At 36.0% G+C, this 12,391-nt stretch overlaps 1 protein-coding gene across 1 annotated transcript in view; it reads right to left on the minus strand.

The window, feature by feature from the left end:
• Positions 1-12,391, minus strand: part of TENM3 (teneurin transmembrane protein 3) — a 370,730-nt gene that overhangs the window by 124,547 nt on the left and 233,792 nt on the right. Inside the window, 2 exon segments of the mRNA XM_031064333.1 lie at positions 5,844-5,936; positions 10,875-11,112. Coding sequence (XP_030920193.1) covers positions 5,844-5,936; positions 10,875-11,112 — 331 coding nt within the window.

The following is a 12,391-nucleotide window of genomic DNA, read 5'->3' on the forward strand; positions in this document are numbered from 1 at the left end:
ACCTGAACTAAAAAAAAAAAAAAAAAAAACCACAAGATTTTTCCTCCAAATGGTCCCAATTCATAATGCACCTATCTGGAGATAGAAGTAAACAATAATTCTGCTTTTCAATAACACAGTGGAACTTTCTATAAAAGTTTGGCAGCACCATGAGGCCAATGTAAGCAAATAAGACATAAGGGTAGCTGAAATTTTATCCTTTTATTTTTCTGATGTTTCAAATGGGAAGAACAGACTCTCAGACAGAACACACTTCTAAGGTTTGGGAGCTCTGCCTCAAATACATCATCACTAACACATGCAGAGAGAGTGCACATCTATCTCTGTGCAAAGACCTAGAAGAGATACAAAGAGATAATTAATCTTAAGAAAGTTAAAGAAAGGAAGGATAAATCCAGCTGCAGCTATTATAGTTTGCTCCTACTTCTCTCATTTAGGATTTTGTTTTTGTCTCTCCCTGACTTTCTTGTATGCAAACCAGATGAATTTTTTCCCTCCTGGGAGTGGGTTATCTTGCTTTTTTGTTTGTTCAAAAAACTCTATGACATACATTACCCATCAAAATGAGGAGAAAACCATTAAATGTGTAAAAGACAGTGATCCAAGATCATGATCTATCACAGTACTGCACCTACTGACTGGTGTGCCCTCTCTCTGCTGACAGACCCTATTCATGCTGGATTCAACTGCGTTCCCTGAGAGAGACCATAACCCTCACCTGCCACCTGACATTAGAAACCTCTGCCTGATTCACTAATGGATAGATCACATCAATAAATACAATTCCTTGCAGTAAGCTGAGGAAACAGATAGAAAGAAAAGATTAATCTCTGCTGACTAACATTATAGGAAAGATGTAAAAGATAACAGAAATTCCTGGCTAGGTTTCATGTGAACTCTGGTTCATTGATGCATGAGAAAAGCTTTCCCAGCAGGCTCTAGCAGGAATTGGATTTTTGTTTCTCTGTGAACACTTAATGCCTGTCTTCATCTTCTTTTTACATTCTTCTGAGATGAAACTTTGTAGCTGGTGGTGTTTGCCCTTAGCACAGGCTTATGACTGACTTCCACAGAACCATATGGCTGCATTTAACATAACTCCAAGCCAGCACAAAAACTGTGTTACGCTGTGAATTTCTCTTAGTTTATTTTCTGGGCAGAATTTAAATAAAAGAAATTTCTTAGCAAGAAATAGAAGTGAATTTCTGCTTCTTTTGAGTCATTATTAATGCTATCAATCCTGGAAAAAGCTTCAAGATCACAGCAGATGAAAAGATGATCAAAGTTTGGGGGAAAGAAAGGAAGAGAAGACAGCTATTATCCATATGTAGAAACAGAGGAAACATCTGTAGGAAATGGAGATAATCCCCCTCTACCAGATTATTCAAATGTTTCAGAAAAGCACTTTACATATGGCAACAGTTGCTTGAATTTGGCTCAGTTTACACCAAGGACCTGCCTTCTTTGCAAACTGAACACTGACATCCAAGAAAGAACAAAAGTCCTACTAGGGTTAAAGCGTCTTCCTTACTGCTTTGTGCTCTTTCACATCTGCCTCCTGCAGGCTACAGCTCCACTGCTGGCTGCTGGAGAAAGAATGGAGAAGTCAGGCATAGCAACTTCCAGCTGAAACTTCAAAGAACAATTCAGACAAGACAGTGTTCCAATCTGCTGTGAAAGTCACCAGGACATGATGACTTGAAGGACCGAATGCTGACAAAAGCCTCAGACTTCCTCTCCTTCGGTGCATTAGAGTAAATCTTCCTTTTCATCACCCCTACCTTCTTTGTGGTACAAGAAAGAATGTAGTGCTACAGGATGGAAAGGACATCTGTTATCCTCTTATTTGTTTCTCCAAATTCAGATTTGGGCTGGTAGTTCTGGACCCCAGAGAAGGAGTAGTTAATTTCTGCATATCTAGGACCAAAGGAATCAGAATAATCAGATGGCTCTGCCAAGCCTGCTCTTTTGTGCTCCTCTGCTATGCTGCACTCCGTGAAGATGAACAAGGGGAACAAACAAAGCTAAGTCACACTTTGCAGAAATGAGCAAGAGAGTCCAATGCAAAGAATGTCTTGTGCTGGGTGAACAAGGAAAGAAACCCGGCTCAGTTGTAGCTACTCATACTGCTCACTGCAGGAGTGTCCCACTACTTACTTTCCAGATAAGAGTGAAACAAGATCTATGTATTGCTGGAAAAATATCCAGTAGTTCTGTTGCCTTACAGGCTTCCTCTGGGTCTCTCAGAGGACTAGTACTTACACAGACTTCCATCTATGTTACAGTGAGTGGCTCAGCTCTTGATATTGTTGATGTTCACTTCTGAAGAAGGCACCAGTTGGGAGTGAACTTGGCAGCCCTTTACTGCACTTCCTTATACTGAATTCAGTATTTCTGATGCAATATTCCTGCTATTACAGTTCTCCTCTCTCCAAAGGAAGGGAGAGCAGAGGAAAGCATCTGAATTTTGCAGTGAGGACCTGAAATGCTTATGCGAGCAGTAAGGATTTACATTACACTTCATTATCTTCTCTGCTCTTCAGGAATCATATCGCTACCAAGACAGTTAGGAAAAGTTGTCTCTGAGATGAGGCACTCTAACCTTAGCTAATTCCTATCTTAAATAATGGATAAATTACACTTTCCAAGCAGAAAATCAAAGGAATGTAGAGCACAGCTACTCCTCCAATCTTTTTACTACCCTTGCTGTCTTCATAAAGTTGGAAGGGAACAATTGCTCTAAATGTCTCAAAAGGCACACGGAGAGTATTTCAGAAAGAAATATAGTTTAAGAAGGCATTATTTACTCAAGGATTAATTCAGAAGTTGGAACAAACGTTGAAAGTTTGTCTGGACTGACAGAGCATAGTCTCTCATATGCAACATGCCAAGTTTCACAGAACTGAGAGACCACCATTCACTGATTCACAAAGGCAGAGGATTACATCCAGAGGAGGGTGATGCTTTGTATTTTATGGTACTCATTTTCACACACACTTTTTGCAGACTCTTCATGCAACCAGCATTATCAGAGATACTGAATGCAGGCACTATAGAGTCATCCAGGTCTTTGTTCTGCCTGACATTTGGTATTGTTTCCTCACTTGTTTGAATGTGACAGAAAGAATCTCCAGAATCTGTTAAAATCCCCTTCTGGTTCAACTTGACCTGCACTTACTGGGATGGCAAGCTCAGCTGCAGCCAAGCAACTGCAGAAAGAAGCTAGCTTTTAATTTTGCAAGTGTTTTGTGCTAGCTTTATGATTTTTTCTTTTTTTACTAAAGTGTTAACTTGTGATTTTACTTAAGAAAGTTTGAAGCAACTTTAGAAATCATATTGAATGCTTTCTCATCTGCATAGGCCATCACAGATAGAAAATCTATGGTTTGATTATTTCTGGCCTCTGTCACTAGTAGAGCATATGGCAGTAGCCAAGGTTTCTGCCCATGCTGAGTCAGTCCCATAGGTGATGAGGTGCAAACAATTCAAAAGGATTTCACAAATAATCACAAGCAGTAAAGGACAAGAAATTATCTCCATTTTCATCATAGATATTCAGCCTGTAGTCCTCTAGCATTTAATCTATCTCCCACCTTGCTTAACCAACCAGTCTCAGTTCCTTCTTATGGACTACTCCATCTACCCATTTGACAGTCACTCCTACCCACTCTGTACTCAGCCTCTTTCAGTTTTCTCCTCTACCATATTAAGCATACCCTAAACTCAGCTCTCCCGAACTTTCTACCAAACAGATGACAAAAATTCCAAATCAACCTCCTCGCAAAAAATTCCTACTTAAATACAACAGAAGTTTTCTAACATTGCACAAGTATGAAATTTTCAGAAAATGTGGGGATAATAGAAAACAGAGAATACAGAATATAGAAAAAATACAGAAATAGAAAATACCAGCAAGCTTTATCTATAAGTAATTTAAATACAGTCATTTGCTAATAGTGAATCTTACATATTTTTAGATTTTGACACCTAGGTAACTTAGGGAAGAGGACTACCAGGTTAGGTAAAAGGAAAACAGACTTCTTACTTCAAACTAAGCTGATTTGTCAACAGGTACACTAACATATGTTTGTACATCTGAGAAAAAAATAAAGCCAACAATACATACTGCTAAAATACACTGAGATTTCCAGCTGTCTTATGATAATTAATGCACACTGAATACATCTCTTGAAGCAATAAACAACTGTTCTTTAGGTCTAGGCCTATGAAACACTAGACTTTCTATATAAAATGTATATTTCTATATTAATTCTTAACACTGAAGTTGTCAAATTGATTACATTAATATTCTCTCCATAAGCCATACAAATTAAGAAACAGTATATCATAACGCATGACATGAAAACAAAGAAACAAATATATAATGATTCTAGCTGTGACACAGTATGCTGTTGACATTGATAAACTGAATCTTCATGCTGATAGCATTTTGTAGTCTCAAATCTATTATGCTTTGGAACTGATGTATTATTATCTCTGGACAACTTTCACACCAGGAGATGATCCCTGCTAGCATAATTTTAAAAATGAAGGGATTACAAACAAGATAAATTTCATTGTATTGCTACCTGAATTAGTCTCAACTAACAGAAATTTCATATAACATACATCATTTGTTAAAATACTTACATTTCTTGATCCTATTACAAACATATAAAGCATAAACCAGGCACAGTTCTATTAACTCTACTACAGCATTTATGCATCTGAACCAGTATTGTATGGTAATTGTTCTACAGGGAACAACAATATTTGGCTTTGTTCTGTTTTAATATACTATGCTTACATTTTTACTTTGAAGACAATATATTGGGATCTTCTGGCAAGTATCTGTAATATCTTTGAGTTTGCTGATAATGATTGACTAATTGAATTTAACATACAATTCTCCTGCTGTTGATTTTAATTTGTGGCTAGGTGAAAGCTTAAGAGTTTTTGGGAAAAGCAGATTGATGTACTGTGTCAATATATATACAGATTAATTAGTAGGCAACTGCAGATCTCCTCATTTAATCAAATAGCACATTGTCCCTTTTATGAAGTTTGGAGTTACCATTAACAAAACAGAATTTGGACATAAAAATCTGATTTTTAGTGGAGTATAAACAAATTAACAAAGAAAGGTAAATTTATGATTAACAATTCAGAAATGGTACTGCTTTGTCAGGGTTTTTTTTCTCTGCGTGTGCGGAACAGAAATGAATCATACTGATTTGGCATAAGAATGCCAAGAAATAGTTCAAAAATTAGACACAGATTACTGACAAAGTTAAGTGGATATGGAACAATTCTAAAATACAAATTTTACTTAAACAAATTGAAATATTAATTCATGTGGAATTCTCTAAGTAATTTAAAGTTACATATTTATCAGCAGTTGCAATCTCAAACTAGCTGGTAAAAATAAAGCTGCTAACTTTGATTGGTTATTCTTTATGCCATAATATATGTCACAATATTTCTAAAAGAAATATTTGCCAAGTAGTAAATACATTACAAACAAAGGATTGGACCTGGCAAATGTGTAATCACGCAAATAGTTTGCAACAGCCTGCAGAATTGGGCCATAGAGAATTAATACAATATCAACTGCATTCTTAATGTCTTAAGTCAAAGCAAGCAAGATTTGGCAGTCAAAGCTTACCATTCTGTATCTGCTATGAGTCAGTATGACAAATTGTTTAGACTAATTTTTTAAAAATCAGACATAAGGATGAGTACGTTTGTTCCAGATGTTTCCCTGTTGCAATAATTTTTTTTAAATCACACTTTGTCTTCTGTGTCAATAGTTAGCATCATGCAAACACTGAAGAGTCACATACCCATAACTGCTATCCTGATATGTTGGAGAAAACACATCCATCTCTATAAGGTTGTCATGACCATTTGCAAGGACTGCTTGACTTTCTAATTCTCTATACATAAAGATACAAAAAAATGAAATTAGAGGTGCAATTTCAAATTAAAGAATGGGATGATCCCACAAAAAAGAATATATTAATTCTGTCATGTAACTTTGTGCAAAACTGACTGTGGGATTAATCTGCCTTCCATGCTGTCCTGTGAACTACATGATTGTAACCTGAAGACTCAGCGTTATAAGGCTACCTTTAGGTGGTCATTACCCTTTGGTGATCCCTTATTTATGTGCAAGTTCTTGAATACAATTCCTGACTGCTGTCTGTGGCAAGGCAGGCTTACAAACTGAGCAGTGCATAGTGGGGGATGTTGTTTACTTGATGAGGCTGGACCAGAGATGAAGTAATAAAACTGAACTGAGACTATTAAAAGACAGTCTCTTGCTGGCTATCTGGCACAGCCAGCCAGCAAGAAAAATATGCAGAGAGCTGGCGACCAGAGTGAGTGGGGATCTCACATTCTGCAAATGACAATGCACAGCAGCAGGAGGGGCAAAGGAAGCATCAGAGTCTCTGGCTCTCTCAGGCAGTAGTGAGGAAATGAGGGGGAGAAATGAAGTAAGCCACTATTATTTTGTTTAGAACTGCCCATTTCTTTTGTCCTATCTAAAACAGGGAATGATTAATGTGGGGAAAAATACTTGGGTCGATTCTTACTTCAATGACTGTGTACCTCTGAAAACAGGGATGATAAACTCAAGGAACACTGCAAATGCTACAAAATTCTGGACTACTGGTGCTTGCCTAAGAGCCAGGGGACAAAATACACAGCATGATCAAATTCCAAGTACTTATGGTGACAGTAAGGGATATTTGAGCAGGAAAGATGCCAGAGGGATCAAGCAAAAATCTAAAGTAAGACACTACTGACATCAAAGAAAGCTTATAACCATATGGGCTTGGTGGTTTAGAACTCAAACAGATGCTCAGTGAGAACCTGACAGTAAGAGAATGTCAGAAGAAAGCAGAACTTTTTTGACTTTAGTATTTGAAAACAATATTTAATTTCTAACGTCTGTATATAATGATCCCATAATTATGTCATGTCAATTTTTCAAATGCACTCATGCTGTCAGCAATCTAAGCAGAGTCTTGTTTCTTCAACTTGCAGATCAGCAATGTGAGCACAGGGCTTAACAGGGTCTTCAGAAGAGCAGGACTTGAACTCCACCCCCAGTTTCTGCCTTTATTTTGTACCATGCATCTTCTCAATGAAAGTAACATCTCTAATCAAGTCCATGTGTGAAAACCTGGAAGACTCACAGATCAGAACAATTTGAATTTGATTAAACCAGGCACTGTTTTAGTGGGTGGAGTGTGTAAAATAGGTGGTTTGAGCAGACCATGACCTCCAGCAACACTGTGCTTTTGCAGACAATCAATCAGCCTCTACACAAATTGATTTAAAACTTCCCTAGAAACTATCAACACCTGTTTCATACCTTAATCAATACTGAAGGCAATTGGATCACTGGCAGTACACCTCAATAATGACACATGTGTTTGTTCATCACACTTTAGGAGTTTCTAAAATCTTCACATTCTAAAATGAACTTTGAATAAATTTTACAGAACAGTTTCGAAGTAACACATTCCAGGAAATATTTTGTCTATGCTATTTCTAAGGTATTCCAGTACTTTAATTAAGTTCTTCAAAATGTTAAAATATTTTCTAGTCATCAAGTATTTCTTCAACCAATTCCTTCTTTTTTTCTTGATAAAATAAGTATCTAAGTAGTTGAATCCAGTAATGTTCCTAAGACTCTACTATTAATACTCAGCGGTAAGAGAAGACTCAGCAGTATCTGTATAAACGATGAAAAACACGTTAGTTTCTTGGCTAGTTTCTGTAAAAAATTCACAGTCCATCATACAAAATGTAGCCATCTTTCAAATGAGGTACTTTTTGCAGCAAATCTAGTAAGAAAAAAGCAAATCTCCTCTTTGATTCACTGGCACATTAGCACAGATTCTGAATACAGTTACATAATATTCTCAGAGATTTATTCCTTGACTGGAATATGTAAATTTCCCCTTACCAACAAATTGATCTTTTACCTTCAATGACTGAAATTAATGAAATACTTCCCAGGAAATGCACTAAGAGATGCTACCAGTTTATTTTTATCTACAAATGTATGAGTTCTAACATACTTTTCCTCTGTGCATCTCTAACATTCATAATTGACTGTGCATTAGAAAAATTCTGCACATTCAAATATTTAACAGAGGAAACATTTAAAGAAGTGATTTACTATGCATTTTTAAATATCAGTAATTTAGATCCTACTAGAACTCAAAGTCATGAGAATGTTACTACTGATACTGGTAATCGAGAAATCATGACTAGAACTAGTAGCTGAATAAAAACTTAAAGCTCAGTGATAATAAAAAACCCACTAATATTTAATTACTAAATGATCTTTCATCATATTCAGACATATGACATATAGTCATTCATTTACATGACTCTGGCTGTCCAACCAGTAATTCAAAGAACAAAATGGAAAGACTTTGATTTCTTCAGAAGTTCACATTATTCTCTAGTGCTGGCTCCTCCAGCAGATCTATTGGCTCTACAAATGAACCTAACTTACATCTGGCTAGGGAACAGTCAAATAGTAAAGATCATTAAATGTTCAGTGAAAGGTCCTGCAGTCTGCAGGAAACCTACAGGAAATATTCTTCTACTGTCTTGGGTTTTTTTTTTTTTTAATGTAGATTTTACTGAGCCCAAATAGAGGGAAGACAATTTCTGTCTCTGCTTGGTAATCTCATTGTCATTTAAAGATGGGATCAAAGATTAAACAAACATTCACATAACTCAATTTATTCAAGTTAGAGTTTTAGGGCCTCATAAACATTTAGTCAAGGAGTCTTTTTATATTTTAAAAAATAAGAATTGGAGTTTACGTTGGACATCATTGATCTGTAACCTCACAGTTCATCTTTTTAGCCAGCAACAGCAATGTTCCACACAAATCCATTAGGTCTTGTTGATAGTATTTTGCACAGAGCCAAATTGCCATATATCCTATTAAAACACAACTGAATCCAATGTTATAGAATATATCTCTCTTGAAATCACTTTCACTACTACTGCAGAGTGATAGAGTGACTAAAGCCTCCCCCAAGCTTTGCAAATACATCCCTCTCTCCTACATGCACATATATGAAGCCAGCCAATTCACTGCCCAGCTATACATGACAGCAAACTATGTCATTTTTTTGCCACCTATCATCAGTAGGAGCCTATAGAGCTAGAAAGATAGTTCACATTCTCATTCACATTCTCATTCACATTCTCTACCTCTAAATGGCTGTCATCTAAGTCAAAATAAAAAAAAAGAGAGAAGAAAAAAAAGCCCCAACAATAAGCATAAACTAATATATTGCCAAAGAGGGGATAAACTTTTTTTAGTCCAAGAAAAGGGTAAAGGAAGAGACCTATCACAAAGTTGTTAATACAGTTGACACTGAGCCTGAAAATCACACTCAGGAGGGAACCTTAACCAAAAGGGGAAAAACCAATGACAAATAAGATGGGTTCTACACCTCCAGAGTTCCAACCAAGTAAGGCTATTAGAAAAACCACAGTAGTAGGGCTCTGCAAGTTTCTACATGAAATTTTTATATTTTACCTCATTCATAAGTGTTCAAAATTTGAACACTCAAAATTCCCTTAGGTTTTCATCAGAAATGTTTAAAATATGAAAAGACTTTACTCTGCAAAAAAAATGTTTAAGGTTTAATGGAAGCAGCATGCTCATTCAAGTAGTCCTACACCTTTATAAAGACAATAAAAACATATATGGCAATAGAAGCAAACAGCAAAGACCTTATCCATCTACTTAAGATTAACTATCAGGAAAACATCAAACATCTTTTTCCCCAATACAAACTTATTTGTTTTATAAGAAAATTTTTTCTTAAAGCACTAAACTGTTTGAATATGATGATGAAATCTCTTCAGTGGAATGCTGTTCCACAGTGCTTATGTCTCAAACAGCACAGGAGAGTCCAAGAAAACTAAGAGAAAGAATAGCCATTCCAAACTGTCTAACAGAGGAGTTGCCTGAAACATCTATGGCAATAAAAACTACTTAAAAGAGCATCTAAAGGTCATGTATGTTTTAAATTGGTCAAAATCTTCTTTACTCTTCTATAAAACACAATTTAAAGGGATTCAAAGAATAAACTGAAGGGATTTCCTAAACATTTTCAAGAATTACTGTCAACTTTAATATAGTAATAAATGCTTGGTTTAATAACTAAATTGGAATATTATGGCTTTCCTTAATAAAAAATTAGTGCTGATTGAGTGTTACATGAGTACTAATTAACCACTGTGGGTAAATTCAGCTCTGTGCCAGTAAGTCCTATCAAAATTTTTATAGATTATTCTGCATCTAAAAAAGCTAGTGTCACCTCTTCATATTAGCTGCTTCTTTCCTAGCGGCAGTTATCAATGACAAATTTATCATTACACTGAAACTCAGTTCTTTTGTCTCACCAAATCTTAGTACCTTTAAAAACACTTAGCTTCACATAAGTATTTCTTTAGAGGTACTAAGTACAGGAGTTAAAAACTATTACAGAATGTTATTTGACATTTGATCTGTATGACAGTACATATTTGACACATTTCTGGCAAGCAAGGCAAGAAATTTCTTCAACCAGGCAAAAGTCACAGGTTATGAACAGGAAGGAAAACGCTTGTCTGGAAAAATTAATATACTCTAATTACTCTGGAATAGGACTGTAAGGGAGAAGAGTGTCACTGAGGATTTTAGAGAGAGGACATATTTTTCAGGACTGAAAATTTTCCAGTTTTGCTTGCTGAATGAGGGGAAGTATTATCTGCAAGTCAACTTTCATTAAGGTAAATGTTTTCTCTAGCATTGCCACAGTCTGTAGCAGTACCTAAGTAATTACCTGCTTTCCAGAGGTGCATTACTGCCAAGCACCCAGCTGTCCTGCAGCTGGACTGACTCAGGTGTGGTTTGCAGCTCGGCGGGCAAAGCAGCCGGCGGGGCCGGACTCTGATTCCTCCTGTTTGTCAGTGAGTTTCTGTTAAGTGAGGTGATGGATGGGTGATGCTGTGCTGAATGTTGCTTGTGAGAAGGTGGTAAAGGCTGCAGGGTCGACTGGCCTTGGTTATTTGGAGGTTGCTCTAAGAAGAAAGAAAATTAAAGTTCGTTATACATCTTGGCATTTGCTACAACCAAAGCAGAATAAGAAATTCAATATAATCCTATCATCTAATATATTTGCATATTATTCTATTAGCAGACATTCAGTGACATTCTGTAAGAGCAAGTTTACCCTTGATACACCAAGTTCTAATTAATACACAACAGATGGTAAAATTGCTTTTGGTTTTAATTTGTTTCAGTTTTTTTTTTTAATCTGGTTTTATTAACACCTACAGAAAATAGCATCTGACAGATCCCCTAATGCGCCTTTAGACTTCAGCTTTTTTTAACAAACCAACCCTGAAATTAAATGGGTAATTTCAGTAGAACACAAAGGTTTTCAAAATGCATATAATCCCTATAATTATTTAATGGAGATTTTAAGCTTTATTTAACTGCAATAAATTATTACAAGCTATCTGCTAAACAGCAGTAGACTACTCTAGTTTAGTGCATTTCAAATAAGGCAGATCTGCACTATGATCTGCTAATAGATGCTAAGTATTCTTTAGCAGAAGGTCACTCTGTGAAGCAGATGTTGCTTCATGGATATTTAACAGACTGATTCACATCTGATTACCACGTCAGAAGACTCATATACTTAATGACCGTCACATCCATTAGAACACACACAGAACAGACTTTCCAATTTCACACCATGCAATATAAATACAGCTTGGAGGAAGTCACAGGTGATAAGAGAGTCAGGCCATCGAAACAAAAGGAAATATTTTCTGACTTAACCAAAGCACACAACACCCATAAAGCTTAAACTCAAAATCTCAAAACAGCAAAACCTGCAATCAAATACCTCCATCAATGTTAGGTTTTAGCAATCTGTTCCATAAAATCACTGGCAAATAAGTCATACATATAGGACAAACATTTTACAATACAATGCACACAAACTAACTCCTAAACATGTAACACTTAACAATTATGTAATTAAAATTGCAATCTATTTCTTACACTAATGTAGCAGAACATACTTAATAATATAAATGCAAGTGTTAAGCAGAGCAGAAGATACAGGACATGCACTTCTCTCACAGTGCAAAAGCTTTCAGGTAGTTTTTTAATTAGTTGTTTGATTTCCATAAGCAGTTCCCTTTTGAAACTGGTTATAATTGCAAATTGTTACAAACTCAATAATAAAACTCTGGTACAGAGAACACAGGACAAGTATTTCTGTTGAAACATATGTTTCCAATAACTTACAGGAGACTGCTACAAAATTAACTTAACTGTGGGCAATTT

This window comes from Geospiza fortis, unplaced genomic scaffold, assembly GCF_000277835.1.
Source record: "Geospiza fortis unplaced genomic scaffold, GeoFor_1.0 scaffold40, whole genome shotgun sequence".
Taxonomy (NCBI): Eukaryota; Metazoa; Chordata; class Aves; order Passeriformes; family Thraupidae; genus Geospiza; species Geospiza fortis.